Below are 13374 nucleotides of genomic sequence, written 5' to 3' on the forward strand. Positions count from 1 at the left end.
AGGGAACGAGGAGCAGTGGCGAAAATGGTTCTCCTCCTCTTCTCTGTCTTGGCCCACATGTCCCTTCCCCCCACTAATGTGTTTTCTCTCTCCTCTGTTTTGCCCCACCCTCTTTCCATTAACCTCCATCTCCCTCTCCTCCCCCATCACGACTCACCTCCTCTCTGCTGCCCAATTGCCTCCCCTCATTCCCAATGTTTTTCCTAAATTCTCCTCCCTCCCATCATCCTCTCATTCCCTTTCTCCCACTCCTTACCTCCCCTTTCCCCTTCTTTTTGGCCCCTCCTCACACCCACCCCCAAAAATACATTTTCCCACAATCCCTCCCTCCCTCCCCCCTCCCTTCCCCCTCCACCTCTGTCTGGACCTACAGAGCAGCGCAAGGATCAACATCTCAGAGGGTTCCTGTCCAGAGAGGATCATCACCATCACAGGGCCGACAGACTGTGTGTTCAGGGCCTTCACCATGATCACGTTCAAACTGGAGGAGGTAGATACTGGACACACACACACACACACACACACACACACACAGCTCTGACTGAAGTGTGTAACCTTTACTTCCTCTACACTGGGGCTGCTCCCTGGCAGGGAGCCATTTATTATACGATATGTCTAATGGGATTGTCTGACCTCACAGACACTGGTACAAGCCCATATGCACACACACACACACACACACACACACACAGTAGTTAGTTACGTGTTTTCTGACATGGTTACCGGGTTTGCTCCATTTGTCTTTGACAAACTTTAAGTTCTTATCTTGTCATTTAAACTTTGCTGCTAATCGTCACCAAATGAAACATTCACATTTATTGATGTACTGTTGGTTCTAAGTTAGGCAGACGTTGCCATGGCAGCATCCTCCTGTCTCTGTGCACCAAACATAAAAAAGCAAGAGGCTTATTTAGGTCAGTCTTTCCTGTGAGTTTCTTGTGCTTTTAAAGTGTAAAAAGAGTTTAAAGCCTTCAGCTATGATGTCATCTCAAAGGCATCGTTATATTGTGTTAAAGCAATATCAGCTGAAAGGACAGAGCTGCTGCTGTGAAACCGGACTGTGCAGCATCGGGCGTATCAGCTGTGATGCCACCCACTCATTTTCCCGCCTTGATATGTTTTGGGGGTTAGAAGACCGTATTTGGATGGAAAGGCGGCGTGCTAACATGCTAACATTTGCTGGCTTGTTAGCAAGGTGACTCCATAGCACACGTGACACACCTGGCACCTTTCAGAGTTATCATAAAGGAGTAACTATCCATGGAGGATTATTTGTTGTTCCAGGCTTTAAAGTCGGATATTTTAACAGAAGAGTCCATGAAGGTCATTCATTCCACCCCGCCTTCATTTCCCCGCCCCGAGGGAGGCCAATCCTACATGAGTCTATTTGATTTTACAAAAAGAGCTTTTAAAGCTCATTTATGAATGTCCGGGTATTAACATAATATGTAATTTCTGCCACTGCTGGGTTCAGTCAATCAGTCCAGCAGCAAAAGACGTAGTTTGATGTTGGTGTGAAGTACTGTGCTGTGAGTCGTCTTTAGCACCACTGCTAATAGGTTACACAGAAAAGAAAGGTAAGGTAACCTTGTGTTGAAATTCTCTGTTTTATTTAACTGTAACATGACCTGTTAGCTGTGTTACAGCAGCCGAGGGAGGTGACGGCAGCGACACATTAAACAGAATAAAAGATGTTTCTGTGGGTGAAGTCAGGAAACATAAAACATATATTACATTTTTAAACATCTGTGTATTTACCTTCTTTAGTTGAGGCCTGCAAAATGTAATCCACAAATATTTTGGCCTTTAAATGAGATGATGATGATTATCAACGAGGAAGAACTGGCGCAGACACGTATGTTATTTGATCGTGCTGTTTTTGGGTCTTTATCACTGCATATAGTCAGATGGCAGAAACAGCTGTTCATACACATCAAAAAAATGAAGAATAAAAACGTTCCGTTTTATTCAGACAGCGTCAAATCGCAGCAACAGCTGATTGAAGGTGCTTCGTATTGTGAGGTAGAGGCCCTGCAGACGAGGAAGATATCTGCCAGATGCCTCTCTGTCTGACAGCGGTATTGCATTATAGAGGGTGATAGCATTATCCATGATGGATAACAGTGATGTCCAATCACAGAGCCAGGCTTCCCGGTCAGTTTGTTAAACCCCACAGGATGCAGGTGAAGTGGTGATGGGTCTCAAACTATTACTCTGCAGCATAAAATGTATTTTCTGTTGTTTGTCAGTCTGATTTCTGTGGGTTTGAACATTATTAAGGACATAATTTATGACTAAGGCAGCACGGTGGCACGGTGGTTAGCACTGTTGCCTCACAGCAAGAAGGTCCTGAGTTCAATTCCACCATCAGGCCGGGGTCTTTCTGTGTGGAGTTTGCATGTTCTCCCCGTGTTTGCGTGGGTTCCCTCCGGGTACTCCGGCTTCCTCCCACCGTCCAAAGACATGCAGCTTCTGGGGATAGGTTAATTGGATAATCCAAATTGCTGCTAGGTGTGAATGTGTGAATGGTTGTCTGTCCCTGTGTGTTGGCCCTGCGACAGACTGGCGACCTGTCCAGGGTGTACCCCGCCTTTCGCCCTATGACAGCTGGGATAGGCTCCAGCGCCCCCCGCGACCCTGAAAAGGATAAGCGGAAGCGAATGGATGGATGGATGGATGGATAATTTATGACTAATCATTGGTCAAACAACCTGAAGGCAAAAAAAACAACTAATTGTAAAAGGCATTAAAAACAGGGTTTGGCTGATTTTAAGAACAATCATCTTTAATCAGCCACAAGATCAAATCTTTTCTTAACTGAAGATCAGAGTTTAAAGTAGTGGAAACAGGAACACTCCAGGCTAAATGTCGTGCTGTGTTCAGATTTTGTTTAAGCCAAGCGGCCGAATCAGTGAAGTGTCTGTAATTACTCTGCATTTTCAAAGGTGTGGATGACATCAGGAGAAAAGCAAAACGTCTTGTTGATGTAGATGTGGAGCGAACTCTGACAAACAAGCCGCGCCCGGCTGTCGGGTTATTGGTTACAAGCTCTCGCTGTGCAATCAAACACAGAACAAGTGGAGACCAAAGCACTGAATTCAGGGGAAAATATTTCAGCCACAAATGTAGAAATGTTTCCCATTAAACACACGCATACAGTGTAAGACGAAGGAAATGAGTTTGGCTGCACGCGTGCCGGTTCACGGCAGAGTGGTTTTGGCTGCAGAGAAATGAAATGTCTGACAGACATGACGCAAGCTGAGAAATTAAATCCAGGCAGATGGTATTTAAATCTTAGCAATCCTAATGGAAGATAACAAGATGGGATGGGGGGGAGGATCGGGGCAGAGAGTGGACGGTGATTTAGAGTGTGGTGGACGGGTCGCTGAAGGGATTTTAAAAAGCTGTGAAATGAGGAAGGAGTGAGAGAGAGAGGGCAGAGAGGGTTTAAAAAAGAATTGGAAGAGATAAAGAGATGAGGGAGGAGGGGGTCCTATGAAGAATTAATGAAGCTGGAAAGCAGAGAATATAAGAAAGTGTCACCGAGGGATTAAATAAAGGCTGTAATCGGGGAGATCATGCACAGCCTTAGTCTTAGGACCTGCACAGGTTCAGGTGTGTGTCTGGGACGGTTGTTACCTAACACGGCATCCCGCTGCCTCCAGCATCATTCTGAGGGGATGAGTGTTTCCCATGGCGTGCAGCATCTCTGCCGTAGGGACAATATGATGCTGGAGGGCTGGGCTTCAAACTGAGACCAAAAACCAGGCTTCATCACCCAGGCCTGAGCAGGCAGGAAGTGGTTAGGCCTGACCTCAGGATAGAGGATGTCTTAGTTATTTCTGGATCTTTGGGAAGAGTTCCTTCAATTCAAAAATATGTTTTCACACAGCAGGAAGATGAGCCTGGTATCAAACGGTAGGTGTAATGAGACCATATGCTATCATTTGTTCTGAGCAGCTGCCTCAGTGATCCGACTCTTGAAAGTTTACCCAAAATGCACTTAAGGTTTGTTTTTTCCAGAAAGCAGATCAAAGCTGCAGGGTGCCAGTGCTTTGTTCCTGTTCCCTTACAACATTATATGATATATCCCATGATACTAATGCGCTGAGATGTTTATAGACAAAAAACTGACAGAAAAATGTTGATTTCTTGCCCATGTGTACACACAAACAGCATTTGGTTCAGTGGGCTCGTTGTGTAACCGTTTCATAAATGGTGGTTGCTCCTTATGTGTGGACATTGCTTGTGGTGTACCCCAAGGGTCAGTTTTGGGTCCAAAATTCTTCAACTTGTACATTAACGACATCTGTAAAGTGTCCAAAGTATTAAAAATGGTTCTCTTTGCTGACGATACAAACATTTTTTGCTCTGGTGATGATCTGCAGAATTTATTGGAGGATATGACTAATGAAATAAGTAAAGTGAAGTTCTGGCTTGATAAAAACAAATTATCATTAAATTTGAATAAATCTAAACTGATGTTATTTGGAAATAGTCGTTTAAATACAAATGCAAAGATTCAAATAAATGGTGTTGATATTGAAAGAGTCAGTGAAAATAAATTTCTGGGGGTAATAATAGATGAAAAACTTAACTGGAGAGCTCACGTAAGATATATTCATTCCAAAGTATCACGAAGCATTGCAGTACTAAACAAGGCAAAACAGGTATTCGACAGAACATCACTTCATATTCTCTACTGTTCACTGGTTTCACCATACTTAAGCTATTGTGCAGAGGTCTGGGGCAATAACTATAAAACCACATTACATTCACTTTTTACTCTTCAAAAGAAAGCAATTCGAATCATCCACAATGCAGGTTATAGGGAACATACAAACTCACTATTTTTGCAGTCTGAAATATTGAAAATTGACGATATAGTGAAATTCCAAACAGCACAAATTCTATTCAAAGCAAAAAATAAAGAACTGCCAGGTAATATTCAGAGTATGTTTTTTTTGAAAGAAGGAAGTTATAATTTAAGGGGTTTTTGTAACTTCAAAACAATGAAGGTACGTACTACAAGAAAAGGCTTTTGTGTTTCTGTTCATGGAGTGAAACTATGGAACAAACTGAATATGGAATTAAAGCAATGTCCAAACATAAAACTGTTCAAAAAGAGTTATAAAAATATGATCTTCTCGATCTATAAAGAAAAGGAAAATATTTAAATTAAGTGAATGTCTCTATTTAAAAACAAACAAACAAAAAATTCATGATGTGATATTATAGTATATAGTATATCAGAAATCTGTTCACTATTTTTATTACAAATTATATCAGTAAGGAAGCTGACTAAATATTCACTGATAATTTATGGGACAGGGGTGGGATTAAATAAGTGTATACTTCTTCCCACTCCCTTTCAACATGTAAATTAATCAGAATGTTTTTTTGTATGTAATTTGTATAGTATATTTTTTTCTCTCATTTCTTTTCTAAATGTACTTGTATATTGTTCACATGTTGAAATAAATTACCAATCAATCAATCAATACTGAAAGATGGTCTGTATTTCACAGCCGTGCAGCCTGATATCACAAGATTGCGTTGAACCACCTCAGGCAGATGTCTGTGCACCTCTGCTAACACAGAACAGAGAGAAATTAAAGGAATGTGAACGTAAAAGAAAATTAGAATGGCTGATGGACGTGTGTGTAGTTAAACTGGGATATTAAATGTGAGATGCCATTGCTAAAAAATGCTGAAAAGAGAAATGAACGTTATAGACGTGCGGATAAATTAACACAGCATTAGAAAGAAGAGCAGAGAGGATTTTAAAAAGTAAAAAACAAATAGAAAATTAAAACCAATGAGGAGGAGAGTCCATAGAGCAGGGAAGGGGGTGGGGCAGAGCTGAGAGATGGTACTGAGAAAGGGGCTGGAGCAGGAAACGCTGCCCAGGAATGGAGATGGAACTGGAAAACAAGGTGATGAAGGCAAGATGCCTCTGGTGACCAGATGGGATAGTGGAGGAGGTAGAGGACCAGTGGCCAAGGAGGCAGAGCCTACCTGGTAGCCTAAGAGGGGGAAAGGCAACAGTGGAGACGGAGGCCTCGCAAGCGGTCACCGATAGTGAAGGACATGGGACCCCTCGGGAAGCTTCGTCGATGGCAGATGGTCCAGATGGGGCCCATCCCAAGCAATATGTTTAGGCTGCACGGGGCTCCTGGGCTTGGATTTGGCGGTGCTAGTTCACAAAGAACAGGATCTGGTGGCTCAGGGTTGTGAAGTGCAGGGAAGCTGACCTGTAATTAGCTCAGGTTCAGGGAGAAGCACCTCTAAAGGAGCAGGCGGTATCCCCCAAGTCCCTGGTGAGGCCCCTGGTGGCCTGAGTCATCCCTGGGTGGAGAGACAGGCTGGGTCTCTGCGACCTTCATCCTAAAGACAGGAATGAAGGTGTCAGCCAAGGAGAACTGATGTGCAGCTGGCTAGGGTGGCGAACATTGATGTCTCCATCAAACGTGACTGCAGAGGCGGTGATTAACAGCATCTACAGGGACCGTGCTTCCTCTTAGGAGTGGGTGATGATTTGGAGGATATAGTATGCATTGCAGCAGTCGAATGGCTCCAAACTTACCTGAGGATGTGGTGCCCAGGAGCCATGGGACCCCAGGACCACAACGTGCCACATATGGGCAGGCGAGTTTGCCTGAAGATGGGCTCACGCTCAGGGGTGAGCCATGGCTTCAGTTCAACGGTCCTCTTTAAAAAGGAGAGAGCCATCCACCGCCATTCAAAAGTCTTACTGAGCGCTGGGTCCATTGCTGGTTGTATCATTCTGACAAGAGTCACAGGAGCCAGAACCCATAAGCAAGGCACTGAGGGGTCCTGGCTCCTGTGAGGATAAAGTCCAGAACATCCAAACCAGAGGCAGATAGAGAGTCACACAACAACGAACACAGAGAAACCGAACTTGGAACTAAAGGCTCATTGTTAAGGAAAAATATGAAGGAAAATCCAAGGAGTTAACAATATAAGCATCAGTCAAGAGTTTACTTTAACAAGTCCCCAAACTCAAAAACCCTCAGTCCAAGATCCAGGACCATGACAAGAACGTCTGTGATGATGGACAGATGGAAGAGTTGAGGATGGAGGACAAATATAATCCAGAGAGAACTATTAGAACTTGTTTATGGATGTGAAACCTTCTACTGCAATTTGTTTTAAAATGTGGCTAAAAATGTAGCGCAGAAATTCAGCTTCATGAAACACATCAGGGAGGGATTTAAAAAACCATCTCCTTTACACTGAGCATCAGGACAAACAGGAAGAACAACAAACTTCATCTCCAAAGAAAAACCTCCTGGTTTAAGGAACATGTGTCCAAAATAACCAACCGGGATCAAAACCGTTGGTGCCTTACCCCATTTCTGCTTCATGAACCACTTTCTGCATGCAGAGCTGGCTGTCAATTACCAGCTCTGCATGCGAGAGCGCGCACAGAAGGAGGAGAAGAGGCAGCGAAGGCTTCTGTAAGAGATTTTTGATGATATAAATAAATATGTGTTCCTGCAGAGGAGGGATTGGAGTGATTTCATTCAGACCACGTTCATCTGATGGGCAGCCCAGACAAGACGGCGCTCTGTTATTTACATTTCACATGCAACGAGGCTCCGAGTGCAGCTCGGCCTTAATTGATTGAACCAATCGTATTAGGACCAGGTGATTTGGACTGCTATTTATTACCTGAGTTAATTAAAGTCGGAGAGGGAGAGTCATACAGAACGAGGGGACGGAGGGAGATTTGGTAAAGGATGGAGGAGCAATACAGAGAGAAAAGGAGGATTTAAGCTGCCATACGCAGAGATAGTATGTAATGAGAAAAGGGGGAGAAAGTTGGGAAGAGCTGCTGAAAAGAGGAGATGCAATTAAAAAGTGAGTGAATGAGTGAAGCCTTTCTAACAGCAGTTTAGGAGGTGGAAGAGTTGTGAAGTTCAGGGCTGGATGGGTGAGCGGGAAACACTCCTGAGACTGTCCTGGACTTTCATTCAAAGAGTCAGATTCAATACAAATGACAGATAATTACTTCCTGACATTAGAACAAACATAATGTTGTCATGAGCTGATGTAAAAGCTTTTCTAACCTGTTAAAAGTATTTAGTCTTGTGAAAAATAAAATATTTGAACGTGTTTCCTGAACACTGCTTCTTCTCATTAATAAAAGACAAAGATGGCAGCTCACCTACCAACTGTACAAAACACAACAGAGTCGCCGCCTCCAACTGTGGGAAGCCACCAACTGTGCCCAGAGATAATCAGAGTCTGACTTCACCAAAGAGGGCAGCGGGCATCGGCTGCCGAGGGGCGAGCAGGTGTAGTAAGAACTGCTCAGATATGTTCGGGCCATCAAAGAAAACGGAGCGAAACAGCACAGAAATCTGCCACCGCCACACGGTCTGGTTCAGGAGGCAGATCAGGTCATCTCCTAAGAGTGCACGCCACATATCCTAAAGCAAGATGCTGACCCCAAGTTGCTCTCTGATGCATCCATCGGGGTATAAATGTGCGTGAGTCTTAGATTAAAAAAAAAGCATAGAAAAAGTGCTTGTATGAAAAAATAATAAGTAAATAAATACATTGAAATAGTATGAATGAGGTAAGCTGTATAAAGTGTTTTGTGTGCTCAGGTAGAAAAGAACATTTCCCGTCCCTGGATGTAATTCAGGCGTTTGCAGAAACCTTTTGTTTGTTGTCCACAGGTGGCTGTGAGTCACAAACTTTCCTTTTCTTGAATAAATACCTGCAGCTTTGCATGCAGGGAAAAAAACCATTAGCACATTTCCACAGTGGATCGGTCAGGATCTGACAGTAAAGAAAGTTTGGTGGTCGTCTGTGACGGGTGGACTCCACACTTACAGGACAGACTTGTTTGTAATGAACGCTGCTCTATCTGGATAAATCCTGGCCTCGCACCTGAGCTGTCAGATTTACTCGCTCCTTTACTGATCTACACGGTTTTTTGCAGCTTCTGTTTGATTTCAACTGAATTGTCTGCGTCTGGCTCAAGAGTTTTGCACAGTGCGGTGTTTTAGACGACACATGGTCTGCTGCCTTGACAGAATTCGGCTATTTCCGAATAAGCCTGCCAGAGTCGCCCCGGGCTGCTTCTTAATTTCCACCTGAAAGAACATCATCAGATTTTGTCAGAAGCAGCTGCAGAAGTGTAAGAGCAGAGTGGAGACCCCGGGGCCGATGAATTCACTATAAGGCTGGGTGAATATGGAAATACAATAACTCTGGGTAAGATGGAATAACAAGTCATAGCAACAAGTCAGTGATATTACTGGACCTGTTCCAAAAACCTCAGCTGCATCTGATGCAAGAGAGGAGCTAAAGAGTGCAGCATCGATTGTAGTCATAGTTGTACCAGGCAGCGTTATCGGTGCATGTGCTACATGCAGGCTTCACAGATGGAGATGACTTGTGTTATTCTAACAGATATGGTCTGGTTCTGGAGTGCAAACTGTCAAGATTTTCACCCCACACGAGCTCTATATGTTTTACTTTCATTTATTTAAAGGAGACCTGAGGCACCACCCAGATGCGCTTTAACTTTTTTAATGTGATAATATTTTGATTTCACAACTGAAGTCTGAGCAGAGGACTGGAAATCAGGAGCTTACACTCACATCCACATCAGGCCGGTCAGACTGTGTAAAGCCTGCCAAGTGCAACCATTATAATAACAATATACCAGATATATACAGAAAGCACAGAGCCTAGAGGTGCACTGCTTCACTGTGATTGGCAGAAAGATTAAAATATTTCTGGGAAGTCTTCAAACGCACACATGAGAGCTTCTGGAAAGATGAAGCAAACGCGGACGAAGCGCATTCATCGGACGCTGGATGAAACAAATCATCTGAAAGATTAGTCGAGCTTATAAACACGTCAATTAAAAGACAAAAAGAAATGTTTTGCTCATTTTGAGTAAAATTGTCTTCAAATCAGCAGTCAGATCAAATCGTGACCTTTACAAAATGTGCAAATCCATCTCAGTGAATAACTTCCAGCAGCTTGTTTTAGAACGACTTTATTTATAGCTTTACATTTTCTTGTTTAACTGTTGCGTGTGATTGCATATGTTTCTAGGATGTATTTCGAGGCTGGAGACCTTGGGAAGGAATCCTATTAGCTTCTCTAGTGGAAACCAGCAGTGATTCAGCTGAACTGTAATTTATTAGCTACAGAATTTCCAGCCTGTGTTTGACAATCTGGGTTACAAGAAGTAATTTTTCCAATGATAATGTAGCAATTCTTTTACAAAATGTGGTTACTGTGTTGAAAAGAAAGCCCACTTTTAAACGTCTGCTGGCTTTTGATGAAATGAAACCAAACCAATCAGAGCGTACGGAACGTGATCTGCTATTATCCCGACTTGAATGCCGCCTATTCATCAAACTTCACGGACCTTGACTGGGAGTAGAGAGCGCTCTGTGTGTGTGTGTGTGTGTGTGTGTGTGTGTGTGTGTGTGTGTGTGTGTGTGTGTGTGTGTGGAAGGCAGAAGTATAAACAGAGAAAGTCAAAGTCGGAGAGGGGAGTCGGTGGCAGAGAGGGGGAGACAGAGACGTTTGACCAGGGCAAATATAGTCTGTGATCTGCATCGGAATTAAAGGAACGACAGACAAGTGTGGAAGTTGTCTTTCCAATCAGCACTAACCTTTCACAGACTGAGCTCACAGACATTAAATGCAAATATTTATTATGAGCATTAAAAAATGTCCAGTAATAGACTTTTTTTTTTTAGTTACATAAATTAGATTAATTTGGTTTGCTGGTCTGTGCTGCAAAAGAAGCAAATAATACACTTACATGGAGACAGACTGTGCAGAGGTTTGGCACCACCTGGTTGTTTGTACTGGAGCCAGTTTGAAGAGAATAGTTGCAACTCTTAGGGGCACAGTGTTCCTTTACAAGCCTGAGACCACAGCTAGCCACGGGCTAACATCAGCAAGCCGACCGACACTGTAGGTACACAGCAGGAAGGTTATCATATAACCAAGTGCAGCAACTAAATTCACGATTAATTTCGCCATGATATGACCATATACGGGGTCATCTGAAACAGGAATGACTAGGGCATTTATCACATGGTCCATCCATCCACTCATCATGGTCTAAGTCACAGAGGAAGCAGTTCAGGAGACGCACAGATGCCCGTAGGTGTAGCAGCTCTACTCTGAGCCCCTCCTGATGAAAATCACAATCAGTTTTTTCTTTCATGAGCTGCCAGCGTTTGTCTCATTGCAGATCTTGGTTGCATTGGACTTGAATATTTTTCTGAAGCTGCTTTAGCCTCAGGTTTTGGTAATCGTCATTCCTTTAACTACTGGAGAGCGAGTTCAGTGCTGTCCTAACGTAACAGTCAGGAGCCTTCTGTTTGCAAATGGCCTCTTACATAAAAATGTGTGCTATGCAGAAGTGCATCTCACGTACTGTGCCACTACAGCTGTGACAACGCAATCCACAGATTACCTTTAATGTACTTCAGTAATCATGGCATATCATTTTAATTTACATCTGTTCATTTTCTAAGTAACTAAATAGATTTTTGGATGTGGAAGTAGTGGTGTGCTGGAGGTGGGTTGCAAAGTGGCTTGCAGAAAGCAGGTTCAGGCCACTGAGGGATCAGCTGATGTGGGTTTATCCACAGAGCTGCAGAGCCAGTCTGAAGTAACACTGTCTCATTTATTCAACACTACAAGTTTCAGTAGTGATTATTTTTGTGTGTCAAGCTTCTTTTTATATTTTTAATGACAAGAAACATGTTTAGTGGTGTTTGTTTGTTTTTGTTAGGGGGGGGGGGGGGGTCATTCCTTTTAAAGCTCAACTTCTGTTGTTTTTAGTTTTTATCTGACTTGAATCCCAACACTGGGAAGAAACAGAAAATGTATTTTTGGGATTACCAGATGTCATGAAAAGCTGAGTGAAACTGGAGCTCCAGCTCTGATCTAACTGCCATAACAGCCTCGTCTGTTCCAAAGTTTAACTCCTGAAATCCAGCTCTTTAGAAATAAATCAATACGAGGACTGAGACGTGGTTAGGAAGGATAAAAAGGTTCATCTCTGATCATCTTTGTTTGCTTACATGTTTTGGTATGCATATCCAATGGGCTGCATTCATTCTACGCTCAAAAGCAAACATTAGAAATACTGTTTGTTTAATAAGAGCTTTGTTTTCCTACAGCTCAGATGTTAAAGGGCTCGCGCTGACAGACGGTGGAAGGCAGCTCAGCAGCTGCATGCTGTTCTCCAGGCACACTGATGGATGTATCCATCGAACGGAAATACCTCGAGCCCTTTAACGACTAAATCCATCTGTTTCTTTTCTCTTAATCTCAGGACCTGACGGCCTTGGTAGCCAACGGCACGGTGACCAGCAAGCCTCCCGTCACTTTACGGTTGGTCATCCCAGCGAGCCAGTGCGGTTCCCTCATCGGCAAAGGCGGGTCTAAGATCAAGGAGATCAGAGAGGTGAGCCGCTCGACAAGATGAAGTCTCTGTCGTAAAATCGGGCATTGCAGGAACGTTTTCCACTTTCCAAGAAGACATCAAACCAGATATGAGTTACTGCTGATTAACTGCTGATTAGCTAGTGCTCGATGAACAAGAGTGAAAGACCTAAACGACTTAAATATTGGCTCCTGCTTCTGGAAAAAAAAATACACACTTTATTTTAGATTTTTAAAAATCCATACACACTGTGGGAGCATAAGTGCTGGGCCACCGACACATGAGGCCTACAGGAGCTGCTGGCCATGGAAACCCACTGTGAAGCTCCCAGCCTGCAGTTTCTGTGCTGATGTTCATGCCAGAGAAGGTTTGACTCTCCAAGTCCTGTAGTGAGATGAAGGGCTTGGTTGGTACCTCACATCAGGTCCGGTGTCATTTACACGAACTGTGAAGCGTCTGATGACGCAGAACAGAGCCATGAAAGTTTTGTGGCTGCAGTCAGGAGGTTGGTGGTTCTGTCCCTGTCTGCTGCAGTCTGATTGGCTAATATCCTTTGGCAAGATAAATTCAGATAAATTATCTCCAATGAAATGGTGAATGCCTGAAAGTTGTTCGTGGTGCTCTACTCACAGAACGCTATTTTATTCTAATCAAAACTTGTGAAGATACAAAAAACAAAACTACATCTGATGATAAAGATATCCTTAACAAAAATGTTTACCGAGTAAAATTTACATTTTTGAGCTCTAAAAGCCCCGTTCAGTCTGTCACCCATGACCCCAGATGTCAGAGAGAGGGAGCTGTTGAGTCTTGTCCTGTTTAATTTAGGATATAAACCCAGCACCGGCGTGGAACTGACTCGCTGTCTCTAATAGTCTGTTTGAGATTTAACCAGCAGAAAGTTAATCTGC

The 13374-nt window shown here is 43.3% G+C and overlaps 1 protein-coding gene across 10 annotated transcripts in view; it reads left to right on the plus strand.

Moving 5' to 3' along the window:
- Positions 1–13374, plus strand: part of pcbp4 (poly(rC) binding protein 4) — a 202743-nt gene that overhangs the window by 136033 nt on the left and 53336 nt on the right. For all 10 annotated transcript variants that reach the window (XM_082533457.1, XM_082533455.1, XM_082533463.1 and 7 more), the window contains 2 exons: positions 374–490; positions 12353–12484. In XM_082533457.1, coding sequence (XP_082389583.1) covers positions 374–490; positions 12353–12484 — 249 coding nt within the window. The remainder of the gene's footprint in view (positions 1–373; positions 491–12352; positions 12485–13374) is intronic.

This window comes from Aulonocara stuartgranti, assembly GCF_965226115.1.
Source record: "Aulonocara stuartgranti genome assembly, chromosome: 5".
In the NCBI taxonomy this organism is placed as follows: Eukaryota; Metazoa; Chordata; class Actinopteri; order Cichliformes; family Cichlidae; genus Aulonocara; species Aulonocara stuartgranti.